The 15,369-nt window shown below is 47.4% G+C and overlaps 1 protein-coding gene across 1 annotated transcript; it reads left to right on the forward strand.

Moving 5' to 3' along the window:
* The first annotated feature begins 7,368 nt into the window (after nt 1-7,368).
* LOC107227765 (glycine-rich cell wall structural protein) lies at nt 7,369-11,397 on the forward strand. Its single transcript, XM_015669005.2, has 4 exons — nt 7,369-7,425; nt 8,910-9,246; nt 9,334-9,681; nt 9,759-11,397. The coding sequence occupies exons 1-4, from the start codon at nt 7,414-7,416 to the stop codon at nt 9,980-9,982; spliced, it is 921 nt and encodes a 306-aa protein (XP_015524491.1). The 5' UTR covers nt 7,369-7,413; the 3' UTR covers nt 9,983-11,397.
* The last annotated feature ends 3,972 nt before the right edge of the window (nt 11,398-15,369 follow it).

Raw genomic sequence — 15,369 nt, forward strand, 5'->3', positions numbered from 1 at the left:
GCGGAAGTTGAGTCGCGGAAAATGAGAATGGCCCGCGTATAACGAGCGAGTTTATTCCGGATCGGCAAATTTCGCCTGCGAAATATGTTTTCTATCCAACTGTATGCGTAATCCTCCGATACCGCCGAACACGCTTACGATATTTTGTTGAAACGTATCGACGCGTGTCACGATCGCCGACAAATTATCTCTAATCTATCTATCAGTCAATTATACAATTGGCACTTTAACAAACGAGCCGCATTATACAGTTTAGACTGCGGAGCGATAGTTTTATCGATTCTACGGGATAATTAACGTTCCCTCATTTTCGTCCGTCGCATGCAAACTGAGTTTCCGGTTGACGATTTCGGATAATTTCGTGGATTTCGTCGATCCGATATTGCGCAGTCCTATAATCGCAGACTGTCCGCCACGCGGAAAACGATCCGCTAGAATATTCGCAGTCGTAGAAAGAACTATCGTACGGTCAAGTCGCTGGTTCGTCGCACAAATAATTTCCATTTGTATTCTGATCGTATCTCTGCAGACACTGGATTAAAAAAAAAAAAACTGTATTCGAAAAAGGGTGGTTTCAGATTTCAATGCCGAAATTTGACCAATTTCTCATTACTTTAGTTTAAAAATACGGAATGAAAAGAGTTCTAAAGTTTTTTATCTTTTTCTTTTAATTTATCCAAAAATTGTAAAATTCGATGAACGTAGGTTTGTGGGAATTTATTATGTTTTTCCCCTTGAAATTGACCAGTAATGGTATGGTTTCGTGAGTTGTTCCACGATTTGTCATTAGAATGAAAAACTTGAGAATCGAAGGGTCGACCAAGATCGAGGTTAATTGTCGAATCGATCGGTTGAATCTCTTCGGAATAAGAATGCGTGATTTGTTCGTCTTTGTCAATTATCAAGAAAATGTTCGACGTGGTTGCGTTGGTTTCTTACTAGGTATAAAAATCGGCTTTCGGAATCGAGAGAAGTTTGTTCCCCGATGGCAGCCAGCCGACTGTCGTCGACCGGATAAAGCAGCTCGGCTAGCGCGCGCTCTTTATATGTCCAAAGCCGAGCTCGGCAGGAATGTCGTTATTATTTAACATTTGCAGAGCGTTTATACGCCCCGTGGCCCTGGTTGCGATTTAGCGTTCTGAAGTCGACGCAGCGCACAGATGTAAACGCGTCGTTTGGCGAATAGGACGCACGCATAAGAGAAGAAAGAATCGGAAAGAGCAGAAACTAGAAGCGACTTTCAAAAGTCGGAGAAGTTTTCATTCCGCGCAGTTGTGGTAAAAAAATAACGTCTAAACTTTTCTCCTCAACTTACAACGAGTTTCTCGGTAAAAACCATGGCGTAATAATTAAAATATTCTCGGACGTGGTTTCTTTGCTGCACTTGCGTATCGTGTTTACGCTGTGAAATTTGCGGCCCTTCAGACCTTCGTTTGCCAAAAACGCCAAGTCGTCTTAACGAGTTTCACTTCTCGGCTACCTTTTCACAGGGACTGAAAATTCAACCGCGGAAAGTAGAGAGAAAGAGAGACAAGAGAAAATGTGATGTTTCATTTGCGGAAATATTTCCACTGCGAAAATTATTATTACACTCTTTTCTACCGAGTTTGTTACATAAAGCCATTCACATTCACCGGCTAGTCGAATAGAATAGACGCGGCATGATTTCGCTGCATAGCGCGAATTGCGCGTTCGATCGATTAAATTTGATCGAGGAGTAAAAATCCTCTCACGTTTTTACTCGAGGCTCATTAGCCGTCTCGAGTGCTGCAATGTAATCGCTGCGTGTGCAAGATGGCAAGTTACGAAGCGGCTGAAAGGGAAATACATAGTTGTAAATTGGCGCCGAATCTAGAATCCATTATCTTTAATCGTAAGGAGAAAATAAAATTCTCGAGTAACGTGTTGCGTCGATTCTCCAAGCGAGAATATTATTATTTCCACGCAAGACCGTTTACCTAGGTATTACATCTATATGTTTATACGTACATATTACACTTAATGTAAACTCAGTTTCACCTGGAAAATATTATATATAGTATATTTATATGTATGAAACACCTTCGCCTGCGAGCATATTATAATATACACACTCATTTTGCCGAGAATTGCTCAGCTCTCGGTGCTTCCGTTTACCGTAATATACTCTGTTTTATTTACCCGAAGAATATACGTCTTACGCGTGATGTCTGAAAATGATCTGTTTCTTGGCTATTCGTTCTAGAATATCAGCCTAAAATTTGTCGCTTGGATATCGCTAAGTTCTCGTATTTCCGTAATTCCGAAACGATGATCATTCCGTAACAAATATCGCGATAAACGTCGTCTAAAGAAATTGGATCCAATAATTTGGTAAATTTTTAACAGAAGCAAATCTTCCCGAATCTGAAAATCAAACTCGCAAAAAGTGTGGACCAAAAATTTCAGGAGAAGAAAAAAAAGTTGGTGAAACCTGAGGGACTGAAACCGATCGAACAGATTCAATTAAACTTTCGACACTGTAGTTCGGCGATAAAAACAGGCGGATGTACAGATCGAGCAGGAAAACCATACGGGGAAAAAAAAATGTCCCGGTTTTGGCCAGAAGCCAGAAAAGCAAAAGGAATCGAAATATCTGGGTAAACGAAACGTGTTTAAATCGCCGAAATTCGGCGGGTCACTTGTTTTTTGTTTTTTTTTCTCAATTTCTCTCGGTTTTTGCGACAAATCCAGCGGGTCGAGCGACCCCGGTTTTTCGATCCGGGAACACGGAAGCGTCTTGCGGACGGCCGTAGCCCACGCGGTTCGTTCTAACGCGTGCACGGATAGACGGACGGCCGCATTCGTATCGGTAAACCGAGTAGAACGAGCCGCGGCTCGCCTGCTCCACCTATTGCATAACCGACTTTCGAGCTGCGCTGTAGCCGCTGTGCAATTGCGGCTGCATTTCATCCGCGTCCACCTTCGAGCCGACGTCGAGGAGTCGCTGCCTCCCACACACCGATTGATTGTCGTCTAGGAAACTGGGCCGGGGTCAAAAAGTAGAATGGCTTGACTCTGGGATACGAAGGGTCGATCAAAGGTCGGATTTTCAAAGAGACGAGAATCTGATTCGCGGATACTTGGAATAAAGGAAGAGAAAAATAATCGGATCCTAAGGTCGATGAAGAAGTCAATGCATTCGATTTTTAAATACAAATGAAAATCTGGTTCGTAGAATTTCGAAACGTAGGTTTACTGTATTTTGAATCCTCGATAACCAGAGGCGATGCACGGAAAAGTGAAAACTCGAATTCTCAAAGAGCTCTCTCAATCCGAATCAATGAATTTCAAAATATACAGCGGTCAAGTATAGTGAAGAAAAGGAAAATATAGAATGAATGAGAATGTAGCAGCGCGAGGCGTAGAATCGTCATTATATTCTGAGTCCTGAATTCCTTCTACATACTCAACGCTCTGAGTTTTGCGATTCTATTGATTTTTCACGTCTTTGACAGTTGTATATCATGATCCTTCTATTATATGGTCATTCTGCCTTTTTATGCCCACCCTAAAAACGGAATTTCGTACTTCCATTGCGCCTATTTCCAAGAAAATCCATTCATTAGTGTCGGTATTACGAAGTAATTGGTTTAATTAGATTTGACGAATTTTCAAATGAAAATCGTTTGCGAAGAAACTAAAACTTCATGAAAATGCGAGTTGCAATTTTGAACTATCATGAATCCTAAACAAGCTTTTTCAATTATTTGCTTCTTTTAGAAAATAGATCAGTCGACGTAAGCTCCCGGAAAATTTCATCACCGTCTTTTAGTATCGAACCATTAATCGGTAACCAATTAATTGAATTGATTTTATCGACGAGAAAATTTTCACTTTCCGATTCGACGATCATATCGAAGTTTCCTTCCAAACCGCGACTAAATTAAACGAGTACAGAAAATTCGTTGGGATTAAACCGGCTCACGCAGCCTCCGATAGCATCGTTATAACTCCATTTCCGGAGACGAAGCTATTTCCGGTTTGGAAGATATTCTCTCTCACGTTGCATAAAAGTGATATTTTTTTTTTGTTTTTTTTTTAATTTTTACTATTTTTAAAATCTATTAATTTATTTTTACCAACATTTGGAAAAACCGTCGTTGTGGAAGTGAATTAGCCGATCAAGTTAAACGGATTGAATTATCCGCAGCACGTTTTTATCCGTGGCAAAAGTAACGACTGAGCTGTGGTAGTTGTATTTTTTACGTAATACATGTAACAAGGATGTGAAAACGGGTGAAACGTTATTCATGAAATCGTCGGGAGATTCATGGGAACGGTTTATTCTCTTATATTTATTATTTGCATACCCGTAGGTAAGACAAAGTTCTAACGCTATTCACGCACACTGAGTCACAGAGAACGGCGAGCACACCACCATCATGCATTGTAGTTGCGCTCAGCTATTATCTGTACGCTAGCCTTACGAGCTGCGGTGTATTTGCCAGCTGCAGTTCGACTCGGCCATTTTAAAATGTACAATTATTGCCTGAAATATCTGAACAAATGATCGTAAACGGCGTTTCTTGCTCGGAGCAGGATTTCGTCCTGGCGGGGGTAAAAATCTAACGGCGCATGAATCGGATCGGCGGGTTTATTGCTCAGGGAATTAATCACGATTTGAGATACTCTTAATCACCAATAATAATCGAAGAGTCTTGATTAAAATAAGACGAATAATCTGACGCCTGTGATGTTTCAGGCAAAAAAATTTCTGCACAAATGCTTACGTAAATAGCGACGATAATTCCCGTGCATTCGATCATCGCTGCTGAATCGCTCGACGCTTCTGATCGATGTCTTTCCTCGAACGAACGAAAATTACGCAGGGGTGAAAATGCGGTTATCAGTGTTGAAAAGATGGCTTGACGAGGAACGCTCGACGAGCATTAATGCCAAGGCTAGTCCCGCAGGATTGTCCGCAAAATTGCGACGCAAGTTGTTGCACGAAAGGGGAACCGAGAAACGAAACGAGACCCGGAAGCCGAGGCACGGCTCGATTCCAGGCGTCCGATTAACCGCTGCCGGGTTTTCCGGTGCGCGCGATGCACATGCAAGCGTGTAACGACAGAAAATAATAACTCGGAACCGTCGAGCCGCGTAATTTAGACAAACGAGGATGCTCGGATAGGTGGCAGAAGTGCTTTCGCGAACGATCGCGGGAAATCGAAAACGGAGAGTCAACAGGTGGCCGCCTCGTCTCCGAGAGGATCTCGCCGCCTTTGCCTTTGCAAAATGGGTACTAGGGCTGAACTGCCGGATATCGACTCCGAAACGGTGGGAAAAATCGGGTTTCAACGTTGCGTGGAAAATGCGGATTATACGGAGCGCTTGAGGCGAGCGCAGCTGAATTCGTGCAAAATGAGCGAGTTGCATACGTGCCTCCGGGAGGCAATTTATTTCTGAAAGAATTCAGGTCGTCGGGGTCACTTGAGGCCGTCAAGCTTTTTAGTCGTTTACCTTTTAAGTTGCGATAGAGCACGCTCGTTAATCGGTTCGATTAAGCGGCGCTCTTTCCTACCCGCCGATGCGATATTCCGAAGAATTTTCGGCTTCTTTCCGATCTCCACCCTCCGACCGTCCGGTTTTATCAAAAAAATAACCGCCCGAGTCTTCTGCCTCGGAGATTAAAGAACGGGCCGTTTTTCACGACCGCCGCTTGCTTTCTAAACAAAGACGCGGGGATTATCATATTTATATATCTCGTACCGAGACGGATCGTCCGTGTATATTTCTCTGCGGGTATGAAATGTATAACGAATGTGAATTATTATAAAGCGAGAGAGAGAGAGAGGAGAGCCTTGTGGCTTTGTAATCGCACCGGTAACACCGACTAATTATCCGGCTCTTGTGGTATTGAATGCAAAAAATTGAAAGAAGAAGAAGGAAAAAAATGAACCTGAGGAATATAATGAGAATAATGGGAAAGAAAATGGCCATTTTATGCACCGCTTATGCAACCATCTCCTAGTTACTAACGATGTGTAGTTCCGAACCTGATTGGTGGCTGCATTGGACTTCTATCCGTGCCAAGGTAACCACACATTGTTAGATATCTTGGAAAAGGCGGCTCACAACTCCCGGCTCTCCATCTTGAACGTAAATCGCGTTTTAAATCCTTTAATGCGGCGATATCAGAACCTATAAAACGGTGGATATAAGAAGACGGAGATGATTACGATGATGAAACTCCGGGCCGCTGCTTCCTCGGTAAAATTCCTGATGGCCTTGCCTTTCCTACGAAAACTCTCAGCCGTCATTTGTAACAGCGCAGAATAACGTCCTCGGCACGACGACCGAATATCGCAATTTTGGATCGGTCATAATCCCTACATCCGGTCTATAAAATACCGACCGCAAAAGTGTCTCGCAATTATCTGAAACAGAATATGAAGCCTTGGAGTGAAAAATGCTGGAATGAAATGGAAAAACTCTGTGTCGAGTGGGTAAAAATTTAGGCTGTCAAATTTCGACAAATTATCTTTTTCGGTTCGAGCAAATAAAGACTTGCCTTATCGTTGGTAAATGAATTCTCCACAATGTGCCGACGCGAAATTTTGTACAACGTTCGCACGAACCGTACCAGCTCGTTACTCTCTACGAATAATTTCCACTCTGAAATGATTAGTCGAGTCGTAGAAAGGAGTTCTGGAGTATTCGTTTGAGCAAGAAATAGAGCAGCTGTGAATCACCAAATTCGATAGAAGACTGAGACTCGGACGGTGACGAAAGAAAACAGCCTTTCCTGCAATAGACGTAGATACGCGCGACCATGACCAGAGCGTCTTCCACTTTTTCTGAGATTCAACGAATTTGACGACGAGTTTCGAGAAAAACGTCGAGAGAATCGGACGACCAGAGTTTGGCCGTCAGAATCGAGCGGCGCGGGATAAAAGCGTGAAAAACGTTGTCCGCAAGTATGGGAAAAGCGCAAGCGCGGCGGGTAATTGCGTCAGTCAGAATGCAGCGTAAATCTGCATAATCCTTAGTCGCGAGTTTCCCAATTTGAGGGTACCTACACCTGCAGAGGTTGCAGTCGGCGACGGGCGCGGTAGGCGCGTAACGGCCGCAACCACGCCTTCGGGAATCGTCATAGGTGACCCGGTCCGGTCGGTCCGGCCGATCGGCGATATGGAAGCAACGCGACGGAGGGAAGGGAGCCGGGAACCCGCCACCTTCGCGGTGGCGGCTAACCAACCTCGGAGGATTATAGTTAGTTTTTCTGGGGCGGAGGCAGGGGGGTGGGATAGTGAGGCTTTCGAAAGGATGGTGATTGTGGAGCGTGGCCGGCGTGGCTCGCGTTGACTAGGGAGTATATAAGGCCCACCGACCCAGCCCAAGTCAGTCATTCACCGGACTAGCAGCCCAACCACCACCACACACTCACCAAACATGAAGGCCTTTGTGAGTATTCGGGCCTTCTCGCACGGCGAATATTATCCGGGACCGTTCTGCCTGAAGCCGCTTTTCGCGAAATTTCAAAATCACCGCGGTAACGAGCCGCTGGCCCTTTTTACAACGGCAGTTTTCAATTTTACTTCATTTTTCGATAGACTTTATTCCTCGTTTTGTATCGCTGCACCGCGGTTGTAAACTTCGCTTCTATACCTCGAATACCCGATATTATTCCTTCGGTCGCAAAACTTTTTACTACCGGTCAATAAAATTGGTCTCCATGTATACATATATATACATATACATATACATACGATTACGGGTGAACCCTTGAACCCGAAACGAAATCCGGAAAGTATCAAAGTATCAAACGGGGAAACGTCGCTTTCGTCGTTTTAAAACTTCACTGCGGTTATTTACCGAGAACCGCAAAAATCGCTTCGGTTTCGTCTGATTTTGAGCAAATTTCAAATCGCCGCGGCATTGCGGAACAATAGAGCTCAGCCTCCGGCTTCCGGGAGAGTAAATAACACCTTTGGTGCACCGTTGCATTAGCGAGAAAGGACGTGAAAGTTTATTCGCGGGTATATCGTGTATTCGAACGTGCATACGGTAACGTCGGGCAAAGCCGTCGGTCTCTCACGACATTTGTATCCGACTGTTACACGCGTGTTTCTCAGTGATCCGCAATCGAGAGCGACAAGTTTGACGCCGGGATAGCCGCGGGTGGTCGATAAGAATATCGTTCGAGTGTTAATAAGCCGGGATGACTTCCTTTCTAAACGCAACATCTTACATGTAGAATCGTGCGAGAGAATCGAGTCCGAGTAGCTGCAGTTTGACGTGGCGAAACGAAGAAAGCCGCACCCGTCGGTTGCAAAATGTAATATTATAGAGAGCAGCGGAGAAACAAGCGTCACTTTTCTCCGACGTTTGTTACACGCCGGGAATGAATTATGCGGAACCGTTACACGGACGGTGATATAATCTACTACGGTAGACTCGCTTTTCCCCCGACGTCGCGAAAGTTTAACGACGGGAATGGAAAATATCGAGTGAGTAATATTTTTTGCGCGACTAGCCTGGAGCTCCCGAGTGTGCCAACTGGTTAGTTAGTTGGCCGGCTCTCGCGGTTTGCCCCGATCCGTAAAACTGGATCGGAAAGAATTTTTCACCTAATACGGAATCCCGATGCGGAATCGGGGCGTGGTGTAAGATCGAGAACGGCGCTGAAAATCGGCTCGGCCGCACCGAGCTGACGGGAAAAATGCAAGAGGCACGGTAGCCGGGCATTAGCTCGAGTTACGAAACGTTGCATCATCGCCGCGACACGCCGCCCTCCCTCCTCGTTCGCCGATAGAAATTCACCCGGTTTTCTCGTCCCGACACGCGATCCTCGCGACGTCGGTGAAAGCGAGGCTCTGGAGAACCAGCCAACCTTCCCTCATCTGCCTGCGTATCTGCAACGAAACCGGGAAACCTCGCTGTTCCAGATTGTGTTCGCCTGTCTGGCAGTGGCGACAGCTCGCGCCGGCATCGCCCACGGACCAGTCATCTCCTACGGTGGACACGGCGGCGGCCACGGTGCCGGCATCGCCCTCGTCAGCGGCGGACACGGAGGCCTTGGTGGAGGCTACGGAGGCTACGGAGGCGGATACGCCGGACACGGAGGCGCCGGTCTCAGCGGCGGACTCGCAGCCGGAGCCGGTACCGCAGCTTCTCTCCAAGGCGGAGCCTCAAGCTTGGGAAGCGGTGGTCTAGGAGCCAGCTACGCGGCCGGAGCAGCGGCCGCTGCTGGCGCTGCGGGAGTTCAACAGATCGTCTCTGGTGGTGGGTCGACCGAAATACGAGGATCCGACCTCACTCGCGACCTCTCCGAGCCTTTCGCGCCGTGCCTAACCCCTCGTTTTTCCCCAGGAGTGACCGGTGGTAGGTCCGACATCGGACCCGCGGAGGGACCCAAGGCCAACGTCGGACCCCAGAGCGGACCGTCTGACCTCGTCGGACCCCAGGAGGGAGCCAAATCCATCGGTGGACCCCGTACCGGACCCTCAAGCCTCGTAGGACCCGCCGCCGGACCCTCGACCCTGGTAGGACCATCCCAGGGAACCGCCACCCTCGTAGGACCATCCCAGGCGACCGCTAACCTGGTCGGACCCAGCTACGGCGGAGTCGCCTTCTACGCCGGATCCGGTGGAATCAACGGTGACGACGGTAGCTCCGGCTCCGCCGCCGCCGCCGCTCCCGGAGGTCTTGGAGGCGCTGGTGAGTCTCCCACGACGGTCGAAGCTCGACGCTCGGTCGAGCCTCCGCTAACGACCCTCGGTTTTTCGCCCCTGTAGGTATCGCCCTTGGCGGAGGTGGCGGTTTCGGACTCGGCGGAGGATACGGAGGACCCGGTGCCATCGCCGTCGTCGGCGGAGGCCCAGGAATCGCCGGTGGAATCGGCGGCCACGACGCCGGAGTCGCCGTGATCAACGGACCCTCCGGAGCCATCCACGCCGGACTCGGTTCCCACGGAGCCATCATCCCGGCCCCAGTTTCCATCGGTCACGGCAAGTGGTAGACGGTCTTAACGGACAAGCGATCTCGGCTCGGCGACGGCGGCACACACACACGCACCAATCATCACTGCACTACCGGTTGTTCATCACGCGCTGCAATTTTACCCGCGGGGGAGGGAGGGGGGAGGGTGGAGGGGGCAGCGGAAGCGTCCTCGGCCTCTTCTTCGACGCGACGAGGATGAGGACCGCGAAGAGAATCGGAGAACGAGGAGGAGCGGGAGGAGCAGGAGGATCGTTGGAGAGGAACGGCGACATTCGAGAACTCCGTCGTAACGCTCGTACGGGGAACGGACGAGAGACCGGCTGAGTTTAGCTGAAAAAGGGATAACGAGAGAGTGCACAGTGTGAACAGTGGACAAGTTACGGCTCAGGCGCATCGACCATCCGTCGAAACCCGAACAACCGGGCGCGTTCTATTTTCTGAACACCAGCCGCGTTGCTCCTCACGGGTTTTCGATATTTCTTCGCGCTTCTGCGGATCAGTCTCTCCCCGTGTTCTTCCACTGTCGATTTTCTCTCTCTCTCTCTCTATATCTCTCTCTCTCTATTCCGTTCCGTCTTCTCTCTTCTCAAATCTCTCTGTCCATTCAATTCTCCGTATCTTCCGGTTCCGAATCTCTCGGTGTTCCATCTTTTGCAATATTCTCTTACTCTTCGTCTCTCTGATTCTCTCTCTCTCTCTCTCTCTCTCTCTATCTTGCCTCAAGCCTACCCACGTATATTATATAATATCGTAATAAGTATCTCGCTCGGAAGGATACCTCATAATCTCAATTCTCTACATCGTATTCTTCAATGTTGTTATTACATGTACTCACTGCCGCACCGCATACATCTTTTTCTTAAACTATTATTATATTATTACTATAATACGTATTCACATACTCGGCTACGCACATTTTTATACAACTGTGTATATGTGTATATATATATATATGTATATATGTGTGTGTACATGTATATATTTGGTGATTTTTTTTGCTCATACACAATATACATAAATACACATTTATATATACCTATGTATATATGTATTTATATGTATACACGCACGCTATAAACACTCCCCCGTCAAACTGAAACATCCCCCGAAACAACGCGCGTATGTACCGTGTATAATATTGTAGTGCACGGACGAAAAGGTAAACACGCAAGTGAAAAAATGGCTACCGGTAGAAGCCAATGGTAGGTCAGCCGTTCGATTGGGAACGAACTAATGTACATAGAAGGCGCATCACCTCCCGCCGCCGGCCCCCGACCCCGCCCGACCCTCGCCCTCGTCTCACCCTCTTTTTGCGATCACGACTAGCACCCCACCACCACCACCACCACCATAGATAGATACCACGTATTTATAGCGTTTATACATTTATACAATACTTTATATAAAAATAAAGCATCAGTATTTAAAACTCAACATGTCGATGTGTATTCTCTCCGTTCTCCTCGGCGCTCGACTCAACCGTCGCATCCACCGATCCACCCACGGTGGTCCCAATGGTTGACAAACATGATCTGACACGAAAATCGACTGAATCAAATATTTCACTGCGAAAGCCAATCGAGCATTCGTGGCATGGTATTCGCTGTTCGGTCTGATTGTCAGTGAACATGCGGCGGAAATGTAACACCTACGTTCTGATACTTAGAATCGTGGGACTGCAAAGCTACGATGAAGATGGTACGAGATTTCAGTCAGGGTAGGCGGCGTGAGGAGAAGTTTGGGCGGTCGATAAGCTCCTAGACGACAAATGCGCCGCTCCGAAAATCTGGATGATAAAAAATTGAGTGACGTATAATAATTCCAAAGCTGGGGGAGCTTTTCGGGAGAACCGACAATGAGTGAGTCGCGTCTCATTTTTCACTCGTATAAGTCGCAAACCTGAGAGAGGAATAGAGAGAAGGAGAGATTCTTACTTTATGTACTATGTGCATGTATATATTGTATAAAATACGAGTATATAGCCTTGGGAGTGGATCGGAGAATATATTAATAATTCATAAAGGATTATTTGCTTAGAATTAATATTACCACCTGCGGCGTTGGTTTCCTTTAACCCCTGCCACCTGACCCAGATTTAACCCCCAAAAATTATCGCGCGGTCTGTGCGTAATCAGAAAATTTTGAATCAAGTTCGAGAAAAGTTTGAGGGAGACTCTCGCTTCTCGCGGTGAAACTTTCATTCTCTTTATTCGATTTGGACTTAGGCGACCCCGCTGTAAATTTCACCGCGAATATCTCTGAGAGCTTGGCGAGAATAGAAACGAGTTCGTGGTTGTATCGAAGAAAACTTGAGAAAAAAAAATTAACCAAGAACTCTCGAAAAAGATTCAATTCGACCCGCGACATGTTTCGTACCGTTTCTGCAGACGCGACAGGTTTTAGCCACGAAGAAGTACCGCCAATTACACAAACTCGATTAGCCGGTGATAGCGAAATTAGTTTCCCCGTATTTCACCGTAACGGGTGCATTAAAGCTCAACTTCAGGTATCAGAAAAGTTTTTATTTCGACGAACGGGACCTCAAAACATCTCCCTAGAAATGACTACAAAAAGCTCACCAACGTTTTACGGTGAACGTCGAGTTCGATCAGTTTCGTTCTCGAAATTTCCAAGGCCACTGAACGAAGCCGCAGGCTTACTCATGCTTCACACGGCACGATTTCTAGTCTGCTTCGTTAACGAAGCTGAAACACGAACCAGGGTTCACAGCCTCCGTTGTAAGTTTGATTACCATAGAGATGGGAGGCTGCTGAAATATCGCCTGCATTTCAGAGCAGCGTGCTTCCTGCAGACGCTTACAGTGACAAAAAATAATGCAGATGCGCCGGAGTGCATTAAGCCAAAGCGCGTCAAGAAATTGTCGCGGCACTCAACCTCAGGCCAGGCTGATAAAGCCGATGGCGCGAGCCGTCCGTCCGTCAGTTCTCTTTTCCACGCCGGATGACTGGCGAATTTGTCCCGCGGTCTGATCTCGCGTTGTCATTATCCATGAAAGCCCGAAGCCTCGACACGAACGGCGTGGCGTCGAGGCGGGTCTGGAATGGGAGAGTAAACAGCTTTATCAATTTGGTTCCCGCGAAGCGCTCTCTGGGAGTGCTTAGCCAGGCTGGAAAGTCCCCGGAGCTTTTGCTGCGAAGTCCTTCGAGGAGCGGCGGAAACGTAGGATGATTTACTCGATTCGGCTCGACCTTCTGTTTCCATTTGCAGTTTAACCACCGAAATTACACGGACAGGTGACACTGTACCCAGCGACGCGACGGTGCGGCGGTACGCGTTACGCTGTGAATTACTGGCTCCCGGTTCACCGCAGACGGAATGTGACGCCGACCGCGGGTTTCCCGTCAAATCGTAAATTGTAATTATCAAGATTCAGTGCCGGAGGTAACGCCGTCGCGAATACCCTCACCGGACGCGAGATATCGTCGTTTTTGAGCTCGACTTACTCGGGCTGAAGGACACTCGAGAACCGCAGCCACGGAACCATTCTTTGTCGCCCTCTACGTCCTTTTCTTGCCTTTGCTCAATAATTCGCAGAGTCTGTTTTGCAATTAGAAATCGAGTAATACTCGCTCCTCGAACTTGCCTGTCTGATCCAACTTCCAGGAACGGCCTGTTAAGAGGATCTCGAGCGTTCCTGCTTTCGCGGTCTCAAGTGCCAACAAAGGAAATGGGATTAGCGGAATCATGAACAACAACGAGTAACGCGAGAGAGCGAACAGTGGCCCAACTCAATCTTAAAACCTGAACAGCGGAATCTGTGATCTTAGGCCAGGCGCGAGCCGACCGGAAAAAAGCCCCGCGTCGTTTTTGCTACGAAGGAAAAAAGGATCTCTTCACAGCTCCGAAACCACATCTCGGCCAGCAGTGACGGCTCGGTGAGCTTGCTCCGGGGATGAATTTGCGCGTTGAAACGTCGGACGGACGAAGAAATGGCGCCGTATTCCCGGTCAGGAAAAGCGAGTCCGACGTTGAACAGTGCCAAGTGAAAATTTCAGGTTCAATACTATCGCGGCAGGAGAGGTGAGCGCTTCTTTGAACTTTGTAGCGTATATAACGCAGCTCTAAATCTTTTGTCAAGTTACTCCTAGAGTTAGATGTTGGCTGAGGCATTCTGCTCGAGCAGATGCCCACGAATAAAAGAAAGCTCTGAGCTTCTCGAGGAGATCGCGAGACGACGGACGGCTTTAGACGTAAAGTCGCACACTGCATACGCCGCATTCTTCTTCTAGTTTTGTTCAAGTCTCAAGTGGAGCGCTCCGGAGAATCCTGCGTCTACACGTACCTCGGCCGGAAGTGTCCTTCGCCAAGAGTTTTCACCGCGAATTTCTACCGGCTTCCATCCTTGAGGGATGAACGCCTTCAATTATGGACGAAAAGCTCAGTTGGCGGGTCACTCGACGAATTTTTTTCTCCTTCCAGGATCCTCTCATCGGCTTAAAGGACCTCTCCTTTTTCTCTCAATGAACTCTGTTACAGACGCGACGAGGGGAGGGCAATTAATCGTTACGCTAATCGAGTTCGTTTAAAGCGACACGAGATTTCTACCCTTTCACCGATCGATGCAAGATTCCTGCTCGGCAGTTTGCACTTTCCATCAAGGTCGCGGTTGCCGAGAAAACTTTGTCCTCGAAGTGACGACAGGCACGCCGCTATAATTGCGGTAATAGTCCGATATACCTGTTCCGTCACTCTCTGTTTCCGCGTTCAAAGTGTCACGTGAATTTATCGCAGGGAAGGATGGCGAGAGCTCGATCCTTTTAGAAATGATGTTTCAACGTCAAAGCTGCGCTCTTTTTTTTTTTCTTCTATTTTTGCATCTGGGGTGAACCTGAAATCAAAATGTTTGACGTTCATCGTTGCGTGCGGTAATTCGAAATGATTGGAAACTCGATAACGAATAAGACACACAAAGCGCGCGACAATTCAATTATTCAAGTAATTATCGTACACGAAATGAATTCTTCGGCTCAAATTTCCAAACGAACGGTCAACGTCGATTGGCAGTCACACTAATTTAGCAGCGGGGCAACACGCGAACTCGATAAAAGAGGACGTAATTAACGCAGTCGATAATTCCGAAATAACCGAGTGACCCGACGGCGGTTGAAACGCGCTAATACAGAATCGCTAACGCCGGTCCGTGTATTTGCTTTACGGCGTGAAAAGTCTGGACAGGATTTCGAAGGTCCGAAAAGCATATCGAGCGTTGAACGTTTCAATTAAAAAATCTCACCGGTGTGGGGAAAATTGCAATTATTTACCAAGCTTCGCGGATTGTACCAGAAGGGAGTTGAAATGTCAGTGAAATCTCATTGCTCCTTCCTCCTCCTCCTCATCGTCGAACTCGAATTATTAACCCAGACATCGAACCTTTCCTCGTACAAT

Source organism: Neodiprion lecontei, chromosome 1, assembly GCF_021901455.1.
Source record: "Neodiprion lecontei isolate iyNeoLeco1 chromosome 1, iyNeoLeco1.1, whole genome shotgun sequence".
NCBI classification, from domain to species: Eukaryota; Metazoa; Arthropoda; class Insecta; order Hymenoptera; family Diprionidae; genus Neodiprion; species Neodiprion lecontei.

Coding starts and splice junctions, on each gene's coding strand:
- LOC107227765 (XM_015669005.2), top strand. Junction 9,247..9,333: donor TCAACAGATCGTCTCTGGTG/GTGGGTCGACCG, acceptor GTTTTTCCCCAG/GAGTGACCGGTGGTAGGTCC. Junction 9,682..9,758: donor CGGAGGTCTTGGAGGCGCTG/GTGAGTCTCCCA, acceptor TCGCCCCTGTAG/GTATCGCCCTTGGCGGAGGT.